Source organism: Pteropus medius, unplaced genomic scaffold, assembly GCF_902729225.1.
Source record: "Pteropus medius unplaced genomic scaffold, Ma_sr-lr_union100, whole genome shotgun sequence".
Taxonomy (NCBI): domain Eukaryota; kingdom Metazoa; phylum Chordata; class Mammalia; order Chiroptera; family Pteropodidae; genus Pteropus; species Pteropus medius.
In genome coordinates, this window is record NW_024353909.1 from 3,986,538 (window position 1) to 4,012,726 (window position 26,189).

General features: G+C 35.5%; 2 protein-coding genes across 18 annotated transcripts in view; both read left to right on the forward strand.

The window, feature by feature from the left end:
- Positions 1-1,859: 1,859 nt before the first annotated feature.
- Positions 1,860-7,954, forward strand: CMTR2 (cap methyltransferase 2). Of its 3 annotated transcripts, none has more exons than XM_039852055.1 (2): positions 1,860-1,969; positions 4,424-7,954. In XM_039852055.1, exon 2 carries the CDS (start codon positions 4,443-4,445, stop codon positions 6,741-6,743), a length of 2,301 nt encoding a protein of 766 aa, XP_039707989.1. In that variant the 5' UTR covers positions 1,860-1,969; positions 4,424-4,442; the 3' UTR covers positions 6,744-7,954. The 3 variants fall into 3 exon arrangements, with proteins under 3 accessions (XP_039707989.1, XP_039707987.1, XP_039707988.1); XM_039852053.1 differs by lacking the exon at positions 1,860-1,969 and adding an exon at positions 2,026-2,165; XM_039852054.1 differs by lacking the exon at positions 1,860-1,969 and adding an exon at positions 2,175-2,411.
- The window catches only part of HYDIN (HYDIN axonemal central pair apparatus protein), a 335,404-nt gene continuing 311,144 nt past the window's right edge, over positions 1,930-26,189 (forward strand). For 14 of the 15 annotated variants that reach the window (XR_005650472.1, XM_039852026.1, XM_039852032.1 and 11 more), the window contains exons 1-2: positions 2,032-2,165; positions 17,811-17,929. The gene's annotated coding sequence lies outside the window, so the exon portion shown is untranslated. Of the gene's footprint in view, positions 1,970-2,031; positions 2,166-17,810; positions 17,930-26,189 lie in introns of those variants that run through there. The other variant, XM_039852028.1, reaches the window with a different exon arrangement.

Consider the following 26,189-nt stretch of genomic DNA (forward strand, 5'->3'; position numbering starts at 1 on the left):
TTGTGGGTGGGAGATTGATTGGGAAGGGGCTTGAGGGACTTTTCTAAAATATTTAATAGGCATTTGGCAAAACTGGTTGAACTGTACACTTAAGACCTGAGCATTTGACAGTATGTAAATTATACCTTAAAGGAATTGGGGCGGGGGGGAAGGCAACTAACTCGTGAGTTTGGAAGATCTTGGAAGCTCTTTTTCTTCTAATCAGCTTCCTGTTGGTTGACCCTCGTACTCTCCAACATTTATATTTTCAGTCTTTTTCATTTTTGCCATTCTAATGTGTAATTGAATCTTATTATGGGTTTAGTTTACATTTCCCCAGGCTAATGAACTTGAGCATCTTTTCATATTTTATTGGCCTTTGGATATCATCTTTAAGTGTTTGTTTTAGACTTTTGCTCATTTTTTCACTGGGAACATTTATATTTCTTGTAGGAGGTTTTTGTTTGTTTGTTTGTTTACTTGTAGGAGCTCTGGATAGAAGTCCTTTGTCGAGTTATATATTCTGGATGCAAGTTCTTTGTTGTACAAAATAACTTCTCCTACTCTATAGATTGCCTTTTCACTCTCAATGGTGTCTTACGATGAATACATGTTCTTAATTTTAACATAGTTCAATTTATATAATTTTAACATAGTTCAATTTATGATTTGTGCTTTTTCTGTCCTGTTATAAATTTTTTGCCTACTTCGAGATCCCAAAAATGTTATCTTATGTTTTCTGCTAAAAGTTATAGTTTAACTTTTAAAATATAGATTGTCAATCCAAATGAAATGTATTTTGGTTTATGATGTGAGGTGAGTCCAAATAAAGTTATTTCCATATGGATTTCCAAGTGACTTATCATTATTTTTTGAAACATCTTTTTATCCATTGATGCACATCCTGGAAGATTTGTTAAAAATATATTTCATTTTATATATATATATATATATATATATATATATATATATATATATATATATAGTATTTACATAAATATTTCAAACTCTACACACTTCTATAGTCTCCTATTTCCACGCAATACTGTGAACATACAGCCTATTAATGGCTGCATAATATCCCATTATATGTATGTAGCATAAAGATTTTAATTAATTCTCTTATTCAGTTTCCAATTTTGTTGTTATTAAGGTGCTGAAATGAACATTTTGTCCAAAGCGAGTGCCAGTTGTGTTTCCTAAAGATAAATTGTTGGGAGTGGGAATTTCTGGGCTTAGGTGCAAGGCCATTTTAGTTTGCCTTCTTTAAAGTCTGTATCAATTTTTACTTCCAACCACAGTATATGAACCTATTTCTCCACATTTTCACCAACAGTGGCCGTCATCGATCTTTTAAAATCTTTGCTGAATTAGGCGAAAACTTTTCATTTCCAATTTTTTCATAATAGGTTAAACAACTTTGCATATTCTTATTAGCTGTTTTACTCTTTCTGGATGGCCTGTTCAGATCTTCGCCCATTTTTCTTCTGAGGTTATCTTTTCCCTAGGTTTATAAACATAATAACAGAGTGTTATTTCGCAGTTTGTCCAGTATGGCTTTTAACCTCGCCTCCTGTTTCGAGCACCAGTTTTAAATCAACCTGTACTAAGAATAAAATTCTGCGGAAAAGCTTTAGAAAGCCTCTGGGATCCAGGGGCCACGTTGGCGGAGCCAGCGTGTCCTGCCTGGACAGGTTTGTCTCGCCCCATCCCACCCTTTCACAGAGGGAGCGGGGCCAAAGGTCGCTACGACTACTTCTAAGCGCGCAGCTAGTGTTGCCATAGACGCTGTGCGGATGAAGGCTGGTGCTGTCCAGCTCCAGAGCCCGCGGAGAAGCACATCCTAGCAAGCCAAGGCCTTGGCACTGCGTCCCCGGCGTGCGTAACGTTGACGCGTGACGTCAGCCCGGCCTCAAGGCGCGTGCGCAGTGTGTCTGTCAGAGCCCTCAGGCCGCCGTCTGCCGGCGCTCAGTGGCGGCACGGCCTGGAGGTGGATTTTCGCTCCCTGTGTTGGGAGGGCGGGTCAGCCCTCCTTCCTGGCCTGCGGGCGCGCCACCTCTCTCCCCTGCGGTGGGGGGCGCCGTAGACTCCCAGGAGCGGAAGTGGAGAATGGGCCCCCGGAGTGAGGAGAGCGAGTGAAGCACAGCCTCGCGAGAGTCTGGGGGCCGAGGTGGGCGTGAGCGAAGGTAATCCAGGCCCGGGTTCCGAGCCCGAGGCGTCCTTCGACCTTCCAGTGGGTGAAGCAGGGGCTGGGACTGAGGTTTCTCCAGGTCAGCGACCGGGCCGCTTAAAGAGAGCGTGGGACTCACTTCTACCAGTTGAAAGGAGATCTTGGGTGCCCCGGCCCAAAGTAAAGCGCTGGATCTATATTAGCTATTACTTTCACTGTTGCTAGGAGGAAGAGTTGGCGGAAACACTTCTAAAACTCCTTTGTGAGTGTTAGTTGAGAGGTAACAACTGTTGATGGGATCTTATGGGTTCTGTGTTAGGCCCATGAATTTTGCAGGTATTTCCTTTGTGGTTTTGGGCGCGGTGCTACATGACTTCATACTCGAGTCTGCAAAACAAGAATGCTAATACTGACCCTCTTAGCAGAATTATGATGCCACAGAGCTCTGTGGAGTGCTTAATGAAAGGGATAGAGGAACACATACTGGAAACTTTTCCCTTCCATTTTTTAAACCACATGCTTAAAAAAATTTTCGGTCATGCATTGAAATGCTGGAGTGAAGTTGAAGTGCATTATTATAACTCACATTCAGAACCTCATTAGAAGAGTGTGAATGCTTGCAGTATTAAGCACTGTCTGGAACCTCTTGAGAGTGACATAAATGAGTAAACACACCGCTGAAAAAACAATACAAAGTAAATGCTACTAGAATGCAGTCTGGAAATTAGTGTAGTTATTGTAGTGCTAGCTCACCTTTCTTTCCTGTTTTAATCATCAAACATTGGCTTCTTGTGGGCTAGTTGTTTAGTTGTCAATTTTTTCATATTTAATATTTAGATTCTTTTTGAAAACTGGTGGAGAATGCATTGGCTTTAGTAAATAAATGCAGAACTCATGAACTGAAGCATCTATTGAGTGACATTGTGCTAACAAATACAGTTGACATTTGAACAGGTAGGGACTAGGGGTACTGACCCCCACGTATAACTTTAGATTCCACGAAAGCTTAACTCTCAATAACTTACTAGCATATTTCATATATGTATTATATACTGTATTCTTACAGTAAAGTAAGCTAGAGAAAAATTGTTATTAAGAAAATCATAAGAGAAAATACATTTACAGTATTTATAGAAAAGAATTTACATATAAATGGACCCATACAGTTCAAACCTATGTTGTTTAAGGGTCACCTATACCAAATAATACTCTATCTGCAGGAATTAAGGACTTTTAACACTATGCCATTAAGCCATGCTTCTTTCTCTTTTAAATTCTGTTTCCTCTCCAGTAGACAGATGTTTTTGATTTCTTTGGCAGTGGTAGAACACAAAATGTAGGTGACTGTATATTCCGTAAGGATAGTTCTTCAGTTTAAAATTCTATTAAAATGTGTTAAGTTTTAGTGGCAAGAAGTTATAATATTTTGTGGTGTAAGCATGGAGCCACCTGACCAGATGAGGCAGGAATTTGTAGTTCAGAGATGTGGTGAGGTGAACTCTAGATCAGTTTAAGCGTTGAGCAGGAGGAGGCTAAGCAGTCAAGTACACAAGCTGTGGTGATGAATATTGGTGGCTTATAAAGGTGATTTGGTACTACCAAAGTACATGTCCTAGCAAGAGAGTGAGATCTGGGTGGAGGACATATTTGGCAGTTCTGGTTGGTAAATAAGTGGGCGGTGGTAGAGAGGCCTGGTAGCAGGATCAGTATTGGGTTGAGGTGCAGCATCTTCTGGATAGAGGTGAGATTTGGAAGAAGCTAAAAAAAAAAAAAAAAGAAAAAGCTAAAACTCACTTGTTAGAGCTTGATCAAATGATCAAAGGTCATGTTTAGGAATAAATCTCAGTCAGTGTTTTGGGGGCTCTGTGGGTGATACCTCAGCCATGGGTAGAGGAGAACTTTGGGGAGGAGCTAGAGGGGTTGCTATGGTAATAAGAGCTGCCCTTCACTGATGAATGTTCTGTGGTATATGCTAGCATGTTTTATACTCATCTAAAAAAAATACCTTTTTTAAAAAATAAGAAATGGAGACTCAAATATGTAAATTGCCCAAGGCCACTTATTAAGCTGTACGTCGCAGAGCGGAATTCAAGCCCAGGTCTATTGGCTATCAAAGCCTTTACTCTTTCTTTATTCCAGATTGCCTCATTATATAATGGAGTGGACATCAGCCTTACCATTTTATGTGGTTTGTTATGACTGTGATCCAATTTGCTGTGGATGAGATTTCACTCACTAATAAATTTGATTCATTTATGTGTTTTCTTTTTCTAGATTTTAATTTAATTTGAAAATGAGTAAGTGCAGAAAGCTACCACTGGGTTCAAGTCCTGAGACATTCAGCCCAGATGTTGTTGCTGACATTTCTGAACTCTTTGCCAAGAACTTTTCTTATGGCAAACCACTTAATAGTGAGTGGCCGTTACCAGATCCCACTGAGATTTTCTCCTGTGATCACACGGAATTTGATGCATTTCTTGGTTTGAAGAACTCCCTAAATGAAGTAAAAAACCTACTGAGTGATAAGAAACTGGATGAGTGGCACGAGCACACTGCTTTCACTAATAAAGCTGGAAAAATAATTTCTCACGTGAGAAAATCTGTGAATGCTGAACTTTGTACTCAAGCGTGGTGTAAGTTTCATGAAATTTTGTGCAGCTTTCCAATTATTCCACAGGAAGCTTTTCAGAATGGAAAATTGAATTCTCTACACCTTTGTGAAGCTCCTGGAGCTTTTATAGCTAGTCTCAATCACTACTTAAAATCTCATCGATTCCCTTGTGATTGGAGTTGGGTAGCTAATACTCTGAACCCATACCATGAAGCAAATGACAATCTTATGATGATTATGGATGACCGACTTATTGCGAACACCTTGAATTGGTGGTACTTTGGTCCAGATAACACTGGTGATATCATGACTTTGAAATATCTGACTGGACTTCAGAATTTCATAAGCAGCATGGCTACTATTCACTTGATCACTGCAGATGGAAGTTTTGATTGCCAGGGAAACCCAGGTGAACAAGAAGCTTTAGTTTCTTCTTTGCATTACTGTGAAGTTGTCACTGCTCTGACAACTCTTGGAAATGGTGGCTCTTTTGTTCTGAAGATGTTTACTTTGTTTGAACATTGTTCCATAAACTTGATGTACCTGCTAAACTGTTCCTTTGACCAAGTCCATGTTTTCAAACCTGCTACTAGCAAGGCAGGAAACTCAGAAGTCTATGTGGTATGTCTCCACTATAAGGGAAGAGAGGTAATGCATCCGCTGTTATCTAAGATGACGCTGAATTTTGAGACTGAAATCACCAGGAAAGCTCTCTTTCCCCATCATGTGATTCCTGAATCTTTTCTTAAAAGACATGAAGAATGTTGTGTATTCTTTCATAAATACCAGCTAGAAACTATTTCTGAGAACATTCGTCTGTTTGAATGCATGGGAAAAGGGGAACAAACAAAGCTGAATAATTTAAGGGACTGTGCTGTTCAGTATTTCATGCAAAAGTTTCAGTTGAAGTCTCTTTCCAGAAATAATTGGCTAGTAAAAAAATCTAATATTGGCTGTAGTACAAATACAAAGTGGTTTGGGCAGAGGAACAGATATTTTAAAACCTATAATGAAAGGAAAATGCTGGAAACTCTTTCGTGGAAAGATAAGGTGGCCAAAGGTTACTTTAATAGTTGGGCCGAGGAACATTCTACATATCATCCTGGGCAAAGTTCTCTTTTAGAAGGAACAGCTTCCAATCTTGAGTGTCACTTGTGGCATATTTTGGAGGGAAAGAAACTGCCAAGGGTAAAGTGTTCTCCTTTCTGTGATGGTGAAATTTTAAAGGCTCTCAATGAAGCAATTGAAAAGTCATTTGGAGGAGCCTTGAATTTGGATTCCAAGTTTAAGCCAAAAGAGCTATATTGTTGTTCTTGTCACATTTTTTCTGAAGAACTGATGTTTTCTGAGTTGTTTAGCCTTACCAAATGCTTTCAGGATGAGCAGGTTGTAGAACCCAGCAACCAAATAAAGTGCCTGCTTGTGGGTTTTTCAACACCTTGTGATGTCAAGATGCATATACCATTGGAAGTTCAGCTCCTGGAATCAGCTGAACTCATGAATTTTAGCTGTTCATTGCTTCATGATGGAGATCCAACTTACCAGCAGTTATTTTTGGACCGTCTTCTACAGTCATTACAGCAGCTTCATACAGGCGATGTTATGATTTTGCCTGTACTTTCTTGTTTTACAAGGTTTATGGCTGGTTTGATCTTTATACTCCATAGCTGTTTTAGATTCATCACATTTTCTTGTCCCACATCCTCTGAGCCCCTGAAGACCTGTGCAGTCCTGCTATGTGTTGGTTACCAGGACCTTCCAAATCAAGTTTTCCAATATCTGCAGAATGTGAATGAATTGTTGAGCACTTTGCTTAACACTGATGCACCCCAGCAAGTTTTACAGTTTGTGCCAATGGAAGTGCTGCTTAAGGGGGCACTACTTGATTTTTTGTGGGATTTGAATGCTACCATTGCTAAAAGACATTTGCATTTGATTATTCAAGAAGAGAGAGAAGAATTCATCAGTAGCCTTCAGTTATGAACTTGGACTTGTCCTTTCTGAAATTTAACTTTATGGCTTCTTACAGTTTCCATTGTTATTGCATCCCTTTGCTATTAATTTAAAGCCTTTCATTTTGGGGAATGGCCAACTTTTGTATCATTTAAAGTTCCATTATTTCTGGAAAGACATCAGCTAGTTCCCAGGATATGTATACCCATAGGCATAGAGGTTTTCATGTGCTGCAATCTATACAGTCATAATATTCAGCCTCGAACATGAGATGTGTGTACGTGCTTGAGTATGGACACACCCATGCTTGCATATGCAGTTCAGTTGGTCTTATCTGCTTAAGATTTGCATCTGGGTGCCTTCAGTTTCAATTTTTTTTTCCAATTTCCTCTTGATGACTAATGATTTTGATGAATTGATTTGATGAGAGGAGGCGAGTCACTCCTGAGCAACACAGATTTTCTTTAACATTGACCATGTCAGTTATGGATTTGGGGAACTCATCTTGCCAGATTTCTTGTTATGTGCCATTCGTTGCCTATAAGCCATTGACCCAGTTTACTTTATGGTTCAAATGAAGCTTTGTGAATATTTTACTAATCACAACCATCCAACTAGAGAGGATATCAGGACAGCTTCAAACCAAAGATCATGTTTAAAACAATGAAAAATTACCGTATCTAATACAGCCCTGTATCATGACAAGTTTTGTTTGGCAATGGTATAGTAATTTTTAACTTCCAGGAAATAATGTGTAAACTAAAGGATTTTTTAAAATAGGGAAGTAGTGTTTATAGTTTCATATTGCAGGACGTAAATGTGATAAATATAGTGGATACTGAAGGAAAACTTTAATACTTTTAGAATGATGGTTTAGCATTTAACATTTTTAAATCTTTAATTTCTTTTTTCAGTATGAAAGTAGCACTTGACCAGAAGTTTAACCATGAGATGATTATTTCATCAGTTCTGTTTGATTTCTGTTGAATCGCATGTATTTGACAATACACCTGAGCTTTTCTGGCAGACTGTTAAGCAAATCTTCATTACTTTGAAATTCCACAGAATGGAGAATATTTATATTCTTATGTGTGCATTTTAGACATTTTTGTTAGTTATGTGAAAAAATAGATGTATTCTCTGATGTATTTGGTTGATAAATATTAATCTGAATTTTTTTCATGTTCTTTGCTATTTTGAGTTCCATTATAGATTCATGAATAAAGTCATTAGCAGAGAGATTTTGTGTTCGTCTTTTTTAAAGAGAATCATGGGGGAAGTTAAAAATATAACTTAGAAACAGATTTTTTTTAAGGAAGGTTTGAATGGGAGTTAATGTTCCTTCATTTCCTCTGATTTGTATTCATTAAAATTTAGTCCTTAATATTGTAATATTTATGGAAGCTCTACTTTGGGAAAGAAATTGAAAACTTAAAGGAGGGAGTAGAGGGGATAGATTTAGTTCCTGTCAGGGAGAGTGTTGGAGACCTGGAGGTAGATTTTTAAAAGAAACGTGATTTCCTACTGGTGACTTTATGGAAGTAGTTCAAGTTGTATAATGATAGAAGTCTGACATAAAATTGATTACCATGAGAGAATTAAAACCACTCTCAGGAAACCATTTTGTATCTTGTAGTCTTTATGTGTTAGTTGGTTTGGTTCATTGTAATGATGCAGTTTATTTTTTACTTACTTTATTTGATTAGAATAAAATTGACAGCTTAGCTCCAAGTTCTGGTATTAAAACTTCCTTTTAAAGCCCTCAAACAAATATTGAATGCTTAGTTTTGTAACACTAGTCTGTATTTGAATACATAATACACTGGTGTATACTAGAATATATTTTGTTTTTTAACCTGGCTTTTGGAATCAGTTGCTGTTTATCTGATTAATTGAATTCTTATTGCTTTAGAGGTGAGATATGACTTGAGGAAGATTCAGATTGAACTGGATGTGGATGGTAGGTACCAATGATTTATAGGCATTTCTCTTTGAGAAAAAGGGGAGAAAAAATGCTTTCCAAAACATGAATGAAAATATAGAGGGCAGTAAGTGAGAGATAGTTTGTATAGTTTATCAGGATAGTTACTGTTCTTTAAAAACAGTATTATTTGGTAGATCTCGAGAATTTTAATTGTGATGCTTTTTGAAGAAAATTTTTAACAGCCAAAAAATTTAAACTTCATGTGTTCCCTAAAATCTTAGATGAGAAAGAGGTCTTAATAAATTTAATTTCTTCAACTTTTAAATTTTATGCCTCCTAGAAAAAATTCAGTTTTATATTTTAGTGGAGGCTTTTACATATTATCCTACTGTTACTGAAATATTTAGATGCATTGAAAAGGTCTTTTCTGAAATAAAATTAGAATCCAAATTTGTGGACTTCACTCCATCTTTAAAATAGTTATTTTGTTTAAAAAGGTATGTTAAATTTTTTTCTCTTTCGAAGATCTTGGATTAAAAAATAGGAGAATTGAAAAAAACGTTTATTGATGCTTTTGTTATTTTACTTATCTTTGATGAAAATTCCAGGTCTTTAAAAATATTTAAACCTTATTCTTCATTTCTAGATGAGATCATTTATTGAATAGTTTTTAAATTAGTTACAGTGCTTTGGTGTGGGTATATGAAAACAGTTACTCCCTCACATTTTTAGAAATGAAAATGTTGATTATAAACCTAACCAAAATCTTATTTTCCATGTTGATAAAAATAAGAAATGGGACATTTTTAGTTTTGTTTCAGTTTTTAAAATAGTTTTAAACAATAAATGATTAGCATTTTTTAGTAAAAATACTACATGCTTCTAAAGCTTTTAAACAGCATGAGAGGATTTCTGTTAATTTTTATGTTCTAAAAAAATAAAAAAATTTTTTAATTACACTAGTACAATTAGGCCTTATTTAAATTTCCTTTGTAATCTGTTTAATGCAATTTGAACAAAACTTAGACTTAATGTAAATATTATCCTCTTAAATTAATGAAAAATTATATAATTAAGGAAGACATTTGTAGAGATTGTTCTTTTTCTCTGTACATTATGCTGAAAAGATATTTGTCTAAAAAGATTCTACAGATCTTTGTGGATAAATCTATTTTTACATGTATATCTGCATCTTTTTTGCTGTTGAAGATTTGTGCTTCAACACTAAATTATTTTACTGTGCTTTTACTGTCTGTAGACTTTTGGGAGTTTCTACTCTTTCCAGAGAATTCCAGGATTGACAAATTAGTATGCATACTAGACTAACTGAGAAAATTCAAAACAAGCACAAACACATCCTGGTGAACTTCTTTTTTTATTAGAGTAAACATCATTCCTGCAACTATTCAATAAGTCCAGTAATATTAATTTCTTTCTGGAGCTATTGTACTTACTGCTTGAATCACTTTGACCATTAATCTTACATTATTCTTTTTTTCCCCATTATTTCATTTTCTTGCCAGGATTATAAACTCAAAGACAAGGCACTATGACAAGGATACTTATTTTTTATCCCATATAGTCAATATAAGTGTCTGCGGAATACTATTTTATTATAGAAAACTTACAAACATACACCACCATGTACCCTCACCCAAGTTCCATAATTATCAACATTTTGCTAAACTTGTTTTATTTTCCTACACTTCTTTTTCTTGGAATATTTTAAAGAAAATTCATGAAGTATTTATTTCTAACAGATAAGGACTTTATTACAACAAACAAAATTAACATCACTCAATACTTAGTCCATATTCAAATTTTTCAGATTCTCAAAAGTGTCTTTTTATAGTTGATTCAAATAAGGATTCAGATAAGGGTCACACATTGCATTTATTTAATATATTTCTGAAGTTAGTCTTTTAAGAACCCCACCTCTCTACTCCCAGTTCCAACATTTTCTTTCCTATGCCATTTTAACTGTCCTGTAGTTTTCAATATTCTGGATTTGGCTGATTATTTTATCTTTTAACTTGTATCTTTAATCCATATATTTCCTATAAATTGGTAGTAGATCTAAATGATTGATTACTGTTGGCAAGAATACTTCATAAATGTGTACTTCCTTTTTTATCATATTATTAAGCACAAAATGGCTAGCTGTCCGCTCTCAGTGACATTAGGGTTAATCAAAGGTTCAGATGTTAACCCTGTTTATACGCTACCAAGTTTTCTTTCGATCTTTCACTTAATAGTTTTGACATCTATTGAATATTGATACTTAGCTCTATTAGGGGTTTCAAATTACTGATTTTCTAACCATATTTCTCCTGTCTCTAAAGTTGGACTTGACAACATATACTTAAAGTCATCAGCTATTTATTTTTTTTCTGAAATAGGTTGTTTAGGAAAAGTCAGAGTGTTTAATTTTTAAAACACTATCAATTTTCAGAAAAACAAGTTGGTGTCTTAGCAACCTCCAAAGGTGACCAATGAGATTTTTTTTGGTTACAGTTGTTTTTAACTATCTTTAAGAATTCATGGATGGTTATATATTTTATGTATTTTAATCCAACACAACTATTACTGTTGTGTTGGATTAAAATACATAAAATATATACTTACTTGATGCTCAAATTATCCTAATTTGGCTTGTGTAGGTGAGGGAGGGGCTCCTCCAAGTTGATACTTATGTCTTTTTTTACATAATTCAAACAGTTTTTGATAGGTTCCATACTTTCTGGCACAACATGTGCCAATTTTGTCTTGCTGAGACCTGTCATTATCCCGAGCTTACTGAGAATGTTGTACTACAGTAGTTCTCAAACATTTTGGTCTCAAGACCCCCTTACCCTCTTAAAAATTATTGAGGAATCCAGAGAGCTTTTGTTTATGGAAGCCATATCTGTTGATATTTTCCATCTCAAAATTTAAACAAAAATTTCAAGCTTTATTAATAAATTAAAAAATAACAATGGTAAAACCATTACGTGTTAACGTAATTTTTTTAATGAAAAGTAACTTTCAAAACAAAATTTAGTGAGAAATGTGATATTGTTTATATTTTTGTAAATATTTTTTGTTTTTATAGCTAGATTCTCATATCTTTTTACATTCAGTCTGTTGCAAGACATTGTTTTGAAGTACTTAAGATAATCTGGCCTCACATAGACATATAACTGGAAAAGGGAGGAATATTTTAATAACTTTTTTAGATAATTATGGATATTCTTTGATGCTGCTCCAAAACTTGACAGGTGATGGTATCTTAAAAGTTGGTAGCAATGAAAAATCTTAAACTATATTAACGAACTTTTTGCACTGTCACACTAAAATCAAGTCTTGTACTTGAATGGATCACTTACCCACAGGTAGTTTTGCAACACCATGAATTTGTCATTTGGAAAATATCAGTTCATTGAGTTATATAGATCTTGTAAATGTTGACACATTTGATTATATGGTATCAAAAAGTCACATTTGTAAATATCACCACTGATCTCATCAGAAAAATCTAAGTATTGAGAAGTCAAGATTAGGGTGGTGGACAGAAATTTTCTAAAATTCTAATTTTCACTTGAATGCTTGAATTTTATCATGGCAACAAATACTGAAGGTTGTTTTCTGTGAAGTGACAGTTCACTTTATTAATTTTGAGAAAATATCTGTCACTCATGTCTGAATAACTATAGTCTGTCTGCCAGTTGTTCTTTAAAGTAAAATGGTGTTCAATGAGAAATGTACAACTTGTTTGCCACTCAGTTGTGCAAATGCTTTTCCTGGAGACAGGCATCCTACTTCGGTGTGCAGCAGAAGTGCATCGTGTGTATTTCCAATTTCTTCACTTCTAATATTAAGACGTACCAAGTGTTGAAACTTAATAAAATTAGTCATTTTTATTACTCTATCAAGGATACTCTTTTTTAAATTTAAAAATTGTTAGTTGCAATTGACATACAATATTATATTAGTTTCAGGTGTACAACATAGTCACTAGACATTTATATATGTTCTGTAGTGATCACCCCAATAAGTCTGGTACTCACCTGACACCATACATAGTTATTACCATATTATTGACTATATTCCTTATGATGTAATTTACATCCCCATAACTATTATAACTGGCAATTTGTACTTCTTAATTCCTTTCACCTTTTTCACTATTAAGGATATTCTTAATTAGAAATGGCTTTTTCTCTCACTATGAATATGTGATAAAGGATACAATGACTATGAGCCTACGTTAGTGCTACTACCTTGATTTGTGCTAAGTCACCAATAATTTTGCCCGTCAGTGAGACTATTAATATGGTAAAGAGAGAATAAATAATGTCTTGGTTTGGGTCCACAGACCTCATTTTGAGAACTGCTGCTCTAGTGTTTTCTCATTATATCAGCTGCTGACTTTTTAATTTAATTTATATTAATGAGGTATTCCTATTTTTGAGGCTCTTTATAAACGAATGTTTAGTTTTTCCATTTTTTAGATAAGTGGAGATAAACATTTTTCTCTTTAGTTCTATTAATATGTTTAATTGTATTAATGGATTTCCTCATTTTGAATCCCTCATATTTCTGGAACAAGCATTGCTTGATTATGATGGATTATTGGATTCTGTTTGCTAATATTTCACTTAAAATTTTTGCTTTAATGTTTATAAGTGAGATTGTTTTTAGTTTTATTGAGCAGTATTTGTCTGGTTTTGGAATCAATGTTAAATTTGCTTTATAAAAATGATTTGGACTTTTTTTCTATGCTTTGAAATAGTTTAAGTAGTATTTGCATCATCTGATCTTTAAAGATTTGATAGACTTTGTGAAACCATCTGAGCCTGGTGTCTTTTTAGAGGGGAGTTCTTTTATGACTTCCTATATTCCTTTTTACAAAATTTATTCAGAGTTTTTATCTCTGTTAGTGTCGGTTTTGGTATGTTTACCTAGAAAGCTCTTTATTTCATCTACATTAAAAAAATTTTTTTTCTCATAGAATTATACAAAGTAGTCTTATGATTAAAAAGAAATTTCCTGTTTTGAGCTTGTTTCTTTTGTTTGTATACTTGTGCTTTCTCCCCATCCTTTATAAATCAGGTTAATTATTCTGTTTTGTTGATTAATTTTCAAAGAACCATTAATTTTTTGGTTTACTTATTTCCTTTTCTGTTTTTTTTTAACTCAGCAATTTCTGCTTTATTTTTTTAAAATTGAGATAGAATTGTCACATAATATATTAGCTTCAGGTGTACCACATAATGATTTGATATATGTAATATTTTGAAATGATCACTACAATAAATCTAGTTACCATCCACCACCATAGATAATTACAAAATTTTTTTCTAAATGTTGAGAACTTTTAAGGTCTATTATCCCCATCTCTGGCAACCACCAATCTGTTCTCTGTATTCCGGAGCTGTTATTTAAAAAAAAATTTTTTTTTTGAAGATTCTACATACAAGTGAGATCATATAGTATTTGTCTTTCTCTGTATGACTTATTTCACTTAGCATAATGCCTTCAGGGGCGATCCATGTTGTCACAAATGGCAGAATTTTCTTCTTTTTTATGGCTGAATAATATTCCAGTGTGTGTGTATGTGTGTGTCTCCCACATTTTCTTCATCCATCCTTTGATGGGTACTTAGATTCTTTCCATGTCTTGGCCATTGTAAGTAATGCTGCAGTGAACATGAATGAGCATATATATACCTTTCTGAGTTAGTGTTTTCACTTCTTTTAGATAAATACCCAGAAGTGGAATTGTTGGATTATGTGGTAGTTCTATTTTTAATTTTTTGAGGAAACTCTGTACTCTTTTAGTGGAGTAAAACATAGTGACTGTACCAATTTACATTCCTACCAACAGTGCAGGAGGGTTCCCTTTTCTCCACATTCTCTCCAATACTTGTTATTTCTTATCTTTTTGATAATAGCCATTCTAACACGAGTGAGGTAATATCTCCTTGTGCTTTTGATTTGCTCTTTGCTGATGATTAGTAATGTTGAATATCATGTACTTCTTGGCCATCTGTATGCCTTTTTTGGAAAAAATTCTATTTAGATCCTCTGCCCGTTTTTAAATCAGATTGTTTTTTGTGATTGAGTTGTATGACTTAATATATTTTGGCTATTAACCACTTATCAGATATGATTGGCAAATACTTTGTCCCATTCATTAGGGTTGTCTTTTCATTTTGTTGATGGTTTCCTTTGCTATGCAGAAGCTTTTTAGTTCAATGTAGCCCCACTTGTTCATTTCTGCTTTTCTTTCCTTTGCTTTTGGTGTCAAATACAAAAAATCATCACCAAGACAGTTGTCAAGGAGCTTCTGGACTATATTTTCTTCTAGGAGTTTTATGGTTTTGGGTCTTACATTAAAATCTTTGATCCTTTTCAATTTGACTTTTGTGTATGATGTAAGATAGTGGGCTGGTTTCATTCTTTTGTGTGTGACTGTCCAGTTTTCCCAGCACCATTTATTGAAAAGATTGTCCTTTCCCCATTGTATATTTTTGCCTCCTTTGTCAGGAATTAATTGACCATGTATGCATGGATTTATTTCTTTAAAAGTTTTTAAAATTTTTTCAATTACAGTTGACATACAATATTATATTAATTTCAGGTATACTTTATGAAGTGATCACCCTGATGAGTGTCAGTTTATTTCTGGGCTCTCTGTTCTGTTTCACTCATCTATCTGTCTGTTTTTATGCTAACACCATACTGTTTTAATGACTATAGTTTTGTAATGTAGTTTGAAATCAAGGCCCATGATGCCTCCAGTTTCTTCTTTCTCAAGATTACTTTGGCTAATTGGGGTCTTCTATGGCTCCATACAAATTTTGGGATTGTTCTTTTTCTGTAAAAATGCTGTTGGAATTTTGATAGGGATTATATCGGATCTGTAGATTGCTTTAGGTAGTATGGATATTTTACCAATATTAGTTCTTTCAACCCATGAACATGGACTATCTTTTCATTTATATTTGTGTTTTCTTCAGTTCTTTCATCATGTCTTATAGTTTTCAGTGTACAGGACTTTCACCTCCTTGGTTAAATTTATTCTTAGATATTTTATTCTTTTGATGCAATAAAATGGGATTGTTTTCTTAACTATTCTTTCTAGTAGTTTGTTATTAATGCATAGAAATATAACAGGTTTTTGTATATTGATTTCATATCTTGCAATTTTACTGAATTTGTTTGGTTTTTGGGTGGAGCTTTTAAGGTTTTCTATATATAATATCATGTCATTTGCAAGTAGTGACGGCTTTACTTCTTCCTTTCCAATTTGGATGCTTTTTATTTATTTTTCTTATCTAATTACTCTGGCTAGGACTTCCAATATTGTATTGAATAAAAGTTGTGAGAATAAGCATCCTTGTCTTGTTCCTGATCTTAGAGAAAAAGCTTTCAACTTTTCACCATTGATTATGAGGTTAGCTGTAGGCTTGTCATATATGGTCTTTATTATGTTGAAGTACATTCTCTTGATATCTAGCTTGTTTAGAGTTTTTATCATAAATGGTTATAGAATTTTGTTGAATGTTTTTTCTGTATCTGTTGAGATGATCATATGATTTTTATCCTTCATTTTATTAATGAGATATATCACATTGATTGATTTGTAGATGTTGAACCCATCCTTGCATCCTTGGAATAAAACCTGCTTAATCACAGTGTATGATCCTTTTAATGTATTGTTGAATTTGGTTTGCTAATATTTAATGACACCTGTGAGCATGAAAACCTGTGGGGTGAAAATATCAGTGGCAAAATCTGCAGGAGGCCCTTAGTAGCTGTGCTGGCCATTGATTTCCTCAGCCGCAAAAGCATCTAAGGTCCTCTGAGAAGCAGTCTTCTGGGGTCTCCAATGAGATTCTCAGTGAGAAATCTGGGGAGGAAGTCCACAACATCTCCAAGGGCTGTTGATGTTCTCAGCAGTGAAGACTTCTAAGGTCCTCTGCTGAGCAGGCCATTAGAAACTGTAGTTGCTATGTGACTGATATTGGTAGGTCCTGTCTTCTTTGTTTCTAGCCATTTCTAGACATCTCAGCTTTGCTGGCCTCTGGATAGGGTGAAATTGAAGTGAGTTCTTCATATAGTTCTCCAAAAGGCTGGGGAAGCTGGTCGCCTACCCCGTTTTCCTTTTACTGGTAAGGGGAACTCTTTTGAGCTGGGGAGTTCCCTCTTGGGGGATAGGATGATGCAAGCAAAATGAAACTGTTCTGCCTATACTTTTTGTGTGGTTATTCTCAGGTTTTTTGCTTCACTGTGCTGTTGAATCTTCTTAAGTGGACTCCTGAGCAATCTCAGAGCTATTTTCATTCATGAATAAGTGTCTAATTGTTCTTTATATAGGGGGGCGGGTAGCTAGAGTCTATTTTGCCACCTTGATGATTTCACTCATTCAGCCTTTTAAAAATTTCACTCTCATTTTGTAGCTTGCATGGCTTCTAACAAGATGGCTATTAATAATTCTTATGTTTATTTCTCTCTAGTAATGCTTCTTCCTCCCTGCTTTGGCTGCCTTCAAGATTTTTTTTTGTGTTTTTAGAAGTTGAATATGATATGTCTATTTCTGGCATGAGTATTTATCTTGGTTGGTGGTTCGAATCTGTAGTTTGCCATTAATTTTGGAAATTCTTAGCCATTATCCCTTCAAATAATTATTCTACCCCAGTCCCTGTCTTTTTTACTTCTGGAATTCTGATTGTATATCTGTTAGATCATTTGATTTAGTCCTACAGTTCCTGGATGCTATGTTGTTTTATTTTTTACTTTTTTTCTTTGCTTTCAGTTCGAATATTTTCAAGGTCATTGATTCTTTCCTTAGCTCTGTTAAGTCTGCTGATGAGGCTGTCAATCACAATCTTGATCTCTATTACTGTGTTTTTCATTTCTGGCATCTTCATTTGATTTTTTTCTAACAGTTTCCATCTCTCTGCTGAAATTATTCATCTGAATGAGTGATGTCCAATTTTTCTGTTGGAGACTTTGACACATTTTTCATAGTTATTTTAAATCCTCTATTTGATAACTCTAATAATGTCTGTGTTTTTTATGACTCTGGTTCTGTTGATTATTTTGTCTCTTGGCACTGTGGAGTTTTTCCCCTTGCCTTTTTTTGTACATCACATCTCAAGTAATTTTTTTTTATTTTTTATTTTATAGGGAAGATAGAGAAGAAGAAACTGGGCAGGGCTCCGTGGCCTTCTGGCAGTAGTTGATCTCTCCCTCTCCTAAGTCTGTATGATGAGGGATGCTTTTTCAGGACTCTTCCATCATTTTTGGTGAGTACCCACTGGAATCCATGGAGAGCAGAGCCTGTAAGTGTTGTGAACTCTTCTTTTATCTGAAGACTTTAGGGTTCCATATTGTCAACAGCCAATACTCAATCTCTGCCAATTTGTTAACAACAATTCTAGGTGAATCCTTCTTACTAGTATTTAACTGCCCCAAGTAAACAAATCCTTGTATTCCATGTCTCCCCATAGGTGCTTGTTTCTCCTCAGATTTTGGTTTAGTTGGCATTTTCTCAGCTTCAGGTCTTCGATGGAGTCAGGCAAAGTCGTTTACTTGCAGTTTGTTCAATTATTAGGGTGGGATGATGTTCTTTCTAGCTCTTTTCCAGCTCTTTGCCTTCAAGTAGAAACCAGGAGCCTTAGCCTCCTTATTGTTACCCCCAATCTCTCTACTGGTAGGATGACTGTTCTTGTTTACACCAGTATAATTATTAATAGCACCCCCTTTCCCTCTAGAATTTCTTTGTTTGAATGATAAATTGTATGATCTCCATGTCCTTAAAATATTACATGATGAGGTTTCACCAGGAGTATATGTTAAGTTTGGATGCATTTGTTTATTCTAGATAAAAATAAAATATTGAAGATCATTTTTGTGATATTCTAAAGGGCATGGAGAGAAAAAGTATAAATGAAAGACACATCAACCAAAGCCAATGTGTAGACTTTATCTGGATCCTGTTTCAATCCAAAAGTATTTATTTTTAGATAATCAAGGACACAGGCTAGGTATTAGAAGATATTAAAGAATTATTGTTATTTTGTTAACTATTACGATGATATCATAGGTGTTTTTTAAAAATCTTATTTGTCAGATAAATTCTGATGTATTTGGAGTTGAAATGTTATGACAGTGGGAATTTATTGAAAAATACTAAAAAAAAAGGTGAAGGGAGAGAGTAATGTGATAAAAATAAGAATGACAAAATGTTGATAATTATTTTTTTCCAACTTAATTGAAACACAATAGACAATTAGTTACTTGTATTTACATTGTACAATTCAATGAATTTTTTTCAATTATAGTTGGCATACAATAATATACCAGTTTCAGTTGTACAGCACAGTGATCAGAGATCTACATAACTCGCAAAGTGATCACCCTACTAAATCTAGTACCTCTCTTCCCCCTTACATATTTATTATAACATTATTACCTATCTTCTCTGTGCTCACTCTACATGTCATGTCTATCCTGCAACTATCCATTTGTACCTCTTAATCTCTTTGCCTTTTTTTTGCCGTCTCCCTCAACCTCTCTCCCATCTAGTAGCCCTCAAAATATTCTCTGTATATGAGTTTATTTATGCTTTTGTTTATTTTGTTCTTTAGATTTCACATGTATGTGAAATCATGCGATGTTTTTCTCTGTCTGACCCACTCATTCAGAGCAATACCCGTTAGATCCATCAAGGCAATATCTTTTCCCATCCCCTCCTTTTAGTCTATGTGTGTCTTTTAATCTGAAGTGAGTTCCTTATAGGCAGCACATTTAGAGGTCTTGTTTTCACATGCATTCAGCCACTCTATCTTTTGGTTGGAGCACTTAATTCTTTTCCATTTGAGGTACTAGTTGATAGGAATGTAGTTATTACCATTCTATATTCCTGTTTTTGATACATGTTTTTTCTTCTTAATGAAGTCCCTCCGACATGTCCTAATACTAGCTAAGTGTTGATAAATTCCTTTAGCTTATTTTTGTCTGGGAAGCTTTTTCTCTGTCCTTCGACTCTAAATGATAGCTTTGCTAAATAAGCTATCTACCCAGGTTATAGATCCCGGGTTTTCATCACGTCAAATATTTTGTGCCAAGCCCTTCCATCCTGCATAGCTTCTTTTGAGAAATCAGCTGCCAGTCTTATGGGTGCTCCCTTGTAGGTAACTAACTGCTTTTGTCTTGCTGCTTTTAAGATTCTCTCTTTGTATTTAACCTTTGGCATTTTAATTGTCATGTGTCTTGGTGTGGGCCTCTTTGGGTTCATCTTTTTGGGACTCTCTGAGCTTCCTGGGCTTATATGTCTATTTTCTTTACCAGGTGAGGGAAGTTTTCCATCATTATTTCTTCAAATAACTCTTCAACTTCTTGTTTTCCTTCAGGTACCCCAATAACATGTATATTTTTACATTTAATAGTGTCCCATAGGCTCCTTAAATTATTATTATAATCTTGGCTTCTTTTTTCTTGCCATTGTGATTGCGTGCCCTTGGCTTCCTCATCCTCTATATTGGTGGTTCAATCCTCTTCTTTATCTTTGTTTATTCCATCTAATATATTCTTCATCTCAGATAACATGTTCTTCATTTCTGACTGGTTTCCTTTTATAATTTCCATTTCCATTTTATGTTTTTTTATCTCTTTGTTAAATTTCTCACTGCATTCATCTGCACTTCCCCTGAGTTCAGTGTTTTGAACTCTGCATCTGTTAGATTGTTTGATTCCATTATCCCTGGATCTCTGTTCTGTTCTCTCATATGGTTTCTTCTTTGTCTTCCCATTTTGGCTGCTTTTCTGTGTCGGTTTCTATGTATTAAGCAAAGCTCCTAAGTCTCCCAGTCTTATCAGTGTGGCTTTGTGTAGAAGTGTTCAGCAGCACAATCCTGAGAGAGGTTCAGCTGCAGGCCAAGTTCAGCCCCAGCCTGTGTCCCTCCTGGGCCACTTGTTAAGATTCAGCAAATAATCCACAGATGCTGTGCTTATAGTTGCCTCAAGAAACAATACCAGAAACCAAGGCCAGCTGCCATCAGTGTGACTCTTGGTGCTGCTCAACAAAGAGCACCCGACTACCTGAGGACACACCTGGATATGGCTTGGGTGGGGCTGAGAGTTGGGGGAGGCGGAGTTTCAGGGAATCCTCTGTTTGGAGCAACCTCCGTTATCTGGTTTGATGACATCTTAGCTATGGCAGTACTGTGTCAGCACACTGGGTTGTAGAAAGGCTCAACAGAAGAACAATGGATACCTCTGGCACTTCTGTCCGGGAGAGGTGCTCACCTCTGGCTCTCACTCCTACAACTCAGTGTCCCCATGTAAGTCACTGGTGCCTCCTGAGCATCTGACCCAGCCCTGGTGCTCAGAGCAAGCAGATCTGTCACCGCGGAAGTCTGCTTTCAGACATGACCCCTTTAAGTGGCATCTGAAGCTGTCAGCTGCCACTGCTATACCCTCAGTCCCACTCAGCCACTTGGGACTGGGCAGCCTTGCATCTTCACCCCTCCTACCTTCTACCATTGCAGGGTGATTTCTTATTTCTCTCTCTAATTGTAGTGCTTTTGTTCATCTAGATCTCAGGCAACTTTCCTTGCTGTTTGCTCTGTGTTTCTGTCACAACTTTGATTTGGTCACAAGAGAGATGAACAAAGCCTCTATCATATATGCTTTTTTTTTTCCCCCAAAATGTTGGTAATTATTGAAGCTAGGTGATAGATACATGGAAGTTCATTATTTTATTGTTTCATCTTTTTTGTGTTTTTGTCAATTTCTGTAATAAAAACTTTAAAAAAAAGGAGACAAGGATATAATCAGAAACCTATTTCTTTCTTAAAAGTAAGGTAATTCTCCTACAATTTAAACTCGTAAAAGTAAATTTTTCTAGTGGCAAATCAGAGGCAATGCAGCCATGCCTGAAAGTTCATTTGAAAACTTGTTGTGTTTCAGTGATTATTCAGCAGACCAGATAATCTGTGATATTATAGGTACAGGGAGAAAAAAAACAAGTGAAATGCCTTGGTTTCTATGTAGTTTTATTGTGCAGAACCACACTGGACCAGGAGGGAATGAACTTTGCAGTTGCCTTATTAATCCTGACTCAATTTAGTGTCTGTGTTGTGCAGACTTAACTGCTTTTCCTTCCTTTTATCAGGTTCTCGCTATCCTTCCATTTTTCTTGTTTATAATATGGAGAGACAAATACCTTGGGAAAAGGGGGTGACAAGGCTATAAACTTCTTGGGAGCAAGGACTCTTCACTGTTTGAACAGTGAATGGTACACCTAGTACCGTTACAGGCTCATAAAAGATATTAAATAAATATTGGATGAAGAAATGAGTAAATAAATTCATATTTGCTGCTTGCCACATAGAAGGAACCTAGTAGACACTGTATTTGTTGAATTGAATTGTGGATGACAGAGTTGAAAAGAGAATTTTATTGTTTATGTTCATTTAGTGCCAGTCCTCCTCAAAGTCTTTGAAAGATGATGCCCAGATGAGCGGAATCAGCCAGTGTGTTGTCTGTGAATAGACAAGGGAAGCCAAAATGAAGTGCGGCTTCATTTAAAACTAAAAGAGCAATATATAGTCACATACATGCCACCTTTCTTTCAAATACATTCACAGACATGATTAGGAGAGGACAGTGATTCTCTACTCCCCTCTAAAAGTCCTCCTTTAGTTCTGCAAAGAAATCAGGAGACTTTGTAATATCCTGTTCACAAAAAATTGGCATGAAAGGTACCCTTAAATAAACAGGTGTAATTAATCATGATGCTGCTTGTTTTGATGAGCATGCAAGAGTGACAAGTTAATAATAAATTCCTAGCTCATACAGGGAAGGTGGCTGAGGAGGTGCTGTGGCTTAATTTACATCTTCGGATGGCGTGGAAGATTTAATAATCTTCCTGCCTCATACATCAAACTAATACCCCTGAGGCAGAAAAGCAAACCATTTTTAACTGTTAATCTGAGAAGCTATAAAATCCCGTCTCAGGTTACAAATAAATTGAGTTGCTGGTGAACCCCTAGCATGTGTGATTTATTCAGATTCCAAAGCCACTCAGGACCTCTGGGAACCTGGGCTGCAAAACCAGGCAGGTGGGAATGCTATGGTTATTGGCAATCTAATCAGTAGGTCTAGACTGAGGGCAGTGACTGATTTTGCCTTAGATTTATTTCACCTTCCATGTTGACTACAAATAAATTATGGAATAAAAAAATATATGAATTTGAGATTTAGTTCTAAATGATTGCTTTTAGTTGGGATTATAACCATCTTTCTGTTTATTTAGTACTTGTTCTTAAAAGACCAAAAGCTGTTTTGAAGTTTTTACTTTCTAACTATAGGATTTTAACCCGGCTAGAGAAATTGGGATACAGAAAGAGGAACTAACTTCATGGTACTACAAGCCATTTGTGAAACCTAAACATTTTTTAGATTTCCAGCTCTTCATTTCTTAAGCAGCTCAGCTATGGAGTGTATTGAACTCATTAATTTGGAAAACTATTCTTTTATCGATATTAATATAGAAAATATCATCTCCTAGTTTAAAGAATGGGCCATGATGGTCTCTGAGAAAGAGGAAAGAGTGATGCGCATTAGCAGTATGTATATGCGCATTCATTGCTCTAGTTTGTCATGAAATAATTTTTATAAAGGAATTAGATTGTAAAATATGATTTCTGCTCATCTTTTTACTAATGCCGCTTGTAATTTCAGCTGAATCATATGTGATGTTTAATGCACTGTTACAGGAAATGGAAAAAGCCTAAGTTAGTGACATAAAAATAGTCAATTCCCGTCCTCCTCTCTCCCTCCAGCCCCTGGGGCTCTAAATCACATCTGCAAATTAAGGTCACATTTTGTCATGTCTTCCAAGGGCATACTGACTGCTGTGGAATGAGCTTCAGACTATTACTAGCACATCCATTGAACTTAGCAATAGAAAAACACATACTACCCCAGATATACCTGTACTGCTCTGTCCACCTCTCTCTGAGGAGGGCTAGAGATTCCTGGTCAGGAGTTCACATTGGGCTAGGTGGGAGAAGCCTTAGAGGAAAATCTCTTCCTCCTTCAGCAATTCACTTAGCAAATAACCATTGGTTGCCTTAGGTCTTGGGGATGTAAAGGCCACATAAAAACAGGGGCAAAGAGCACTGTATTGGTATCCTGTTGCTACTGTAACTAATTATCACAAACTTAGTGTTTTAAAATAGCACAAATGTATTATCTTCCTGCTCTGAAGGTCAGAAATCTAAAATCAAGGTATTGGCGGATGTGTGCTCCTCTCCAGAAGGCTCTAGTGGAGAATCTGTTTCCTTGCCTTTTCCAGCTTCTGCATTCCTTGGTTATGGACCCTTTCTCAAATCACTTCAACTCTTTACTGTTGTCACATCTCCTACTCCTCAAATAATCACCTACCTCCCTCTTATAAGGATTCTTGTGATTACTTTGAGCCCACCTGGATAATCCAGGATAATCTCCCTACCTCAAAATCACATCTATGAAGTCTTATTTTCCATAGAAGGTAACATTCACAGGTTCCAAGAATTAAGATGTAGACATCTTTGAAGGGGCCATTATTCAGGACAAAATTTGGCATTGGACAGCTCTGTCACTCTCTACCTTAATACGAGTATTAAGTATATTTCTTAATCTTTCTTAATCTCAATTGTCTTATCTGGAAAATGGAATAAATAATAGTCATCTCATAGGTTTGTGTGATGATTAAATGCCTGAAAACAATTAGCACCATGTCTGACACTGTTATTCGTTCAATGAATAGGAAGTTTATGAATTATTATTCTTAGTTTTCAGGGATGAAAGGGCACAGTCTCACCTCTGAGGACTTCTAAGTCTATTGGAGAAGATAAACAGCTAAACAAATAGTTATAAGTCAGTGTGAGGCAGTGTGACAGGGCTATGTTTGTATTAGGCCACAAGGATCCTTCATGCATAACATCAGTCCGTCTTTTATAGATGATCACCTAACACTTGAATTTTGAGGTGAAGAAAGGCAAAAAAAAAAAAAAAAGATTGTCTGAAGCTCTAGCTGACATGAAATTGCTATCTCATGTCCACTCCTACTCAGTCATTTCTGTTGGATCTTCCTCATTTCCTTGACTAAATATTCAAATTTGCCACACCTCAGTTCCAAGACTACTTCTGTTTTCTTTCTAATAATCCTATTCTTATGGATTTAAATGCCATCTATATACTTGATGATGCTGTTATTAATTTTCCATTGCTCTGTAACAAATTATTACAAATTTAGTGGCTTAAAACAACACTAATTTATTAGCTTACAATATTTATTTATTTTTAAAATTTTTATTTTTTAATTTTTTTCAATTATAGTTGACACAATATTATATTAATTTCAGGTGTACAACACAGTGGTTAGACATTTATATAATTTATAAAGTGATCATTCTGATAAATCCAGTATTCATCTGACACCATATATCGTTACTATAATACTACTGACTGTGCCCCATGCTATACTCTATATACCCATGACATTTTTAACTACCAGTTTGTATCTCTTAACCCCCTCCCCTCCTCACCCATCCCTTTACCCCACAACTTGACAATCATCAAAATGCTCTCTGCATCTATGAGCTTGTCTGTTGTTTGTTTGTTTTTCCTGTCCTCTAGATTCCACACATGACATTTGTCTTTCTCTGTCTGACTTACTACACTCAGCACAATACCCTCTAGATCCATCCATGTTGTTGCAGATGGCAAGATTTCATTTTTTTTTTATGGCTGAGTAATATTCCATTGTATATATGTACCATGTCTTCTTTATTCATTCATCTATTGATAGACACCTAGGTGGCCTCCATATCTTGGTTATTGTAAATAATGCTGCATATTAGATGTCCCTTCAAAGTAGTATTTTGGGTTTCTTCAAATAAATACCCAGAAGTGAGATTACTGGTTCCTTCTTTGTCTCTTGTTATAGCCTTTGTTTTAAAGTTGATTTTGTCTTGTATAAGTATTGTTACCCCAGCTTTTTTTTTGTTTCTATTTTCAAGAAACATCTTTTTTCATTCCTTTACTTTCAGTCTGTATGTCTTTCAATCTGAAGTGAGTCTCTCATAGGCAACATATGTAAGGGTCTTCTTTTCTTATCCATTTAGCCACTCTATATTTCAATTGGAACATTTAATCCATTTACATTTAAAGTAATTGTTGATAGATATGTAGTTATTGCCTTTTTCTTGTTCATATTTTTGATCTCTCCCCAACCACCTTCTCCCAATACCACCTAAGAGGCAGGTACTTGTATTGCCCAGAAAGTTTGGTTTGCTATTCCTATTCCTCTGGGAAGGAGTCCAAAGCTAGTCAGATATTTGAGGGAGAAGAAAATGACAAACTTTGACAGGGATGTGGGAAAACAAGGTGTTTTGAACATTTTTTTTCTCATTTTTAAAAAGGATTAAGTAAGGAAAATAATTCTCCTCTGAGGTTTTCAAGGTCCAAAAATTGATTCCAGGTTTGGGGCAGGAAATGTAAATGATGGACCTG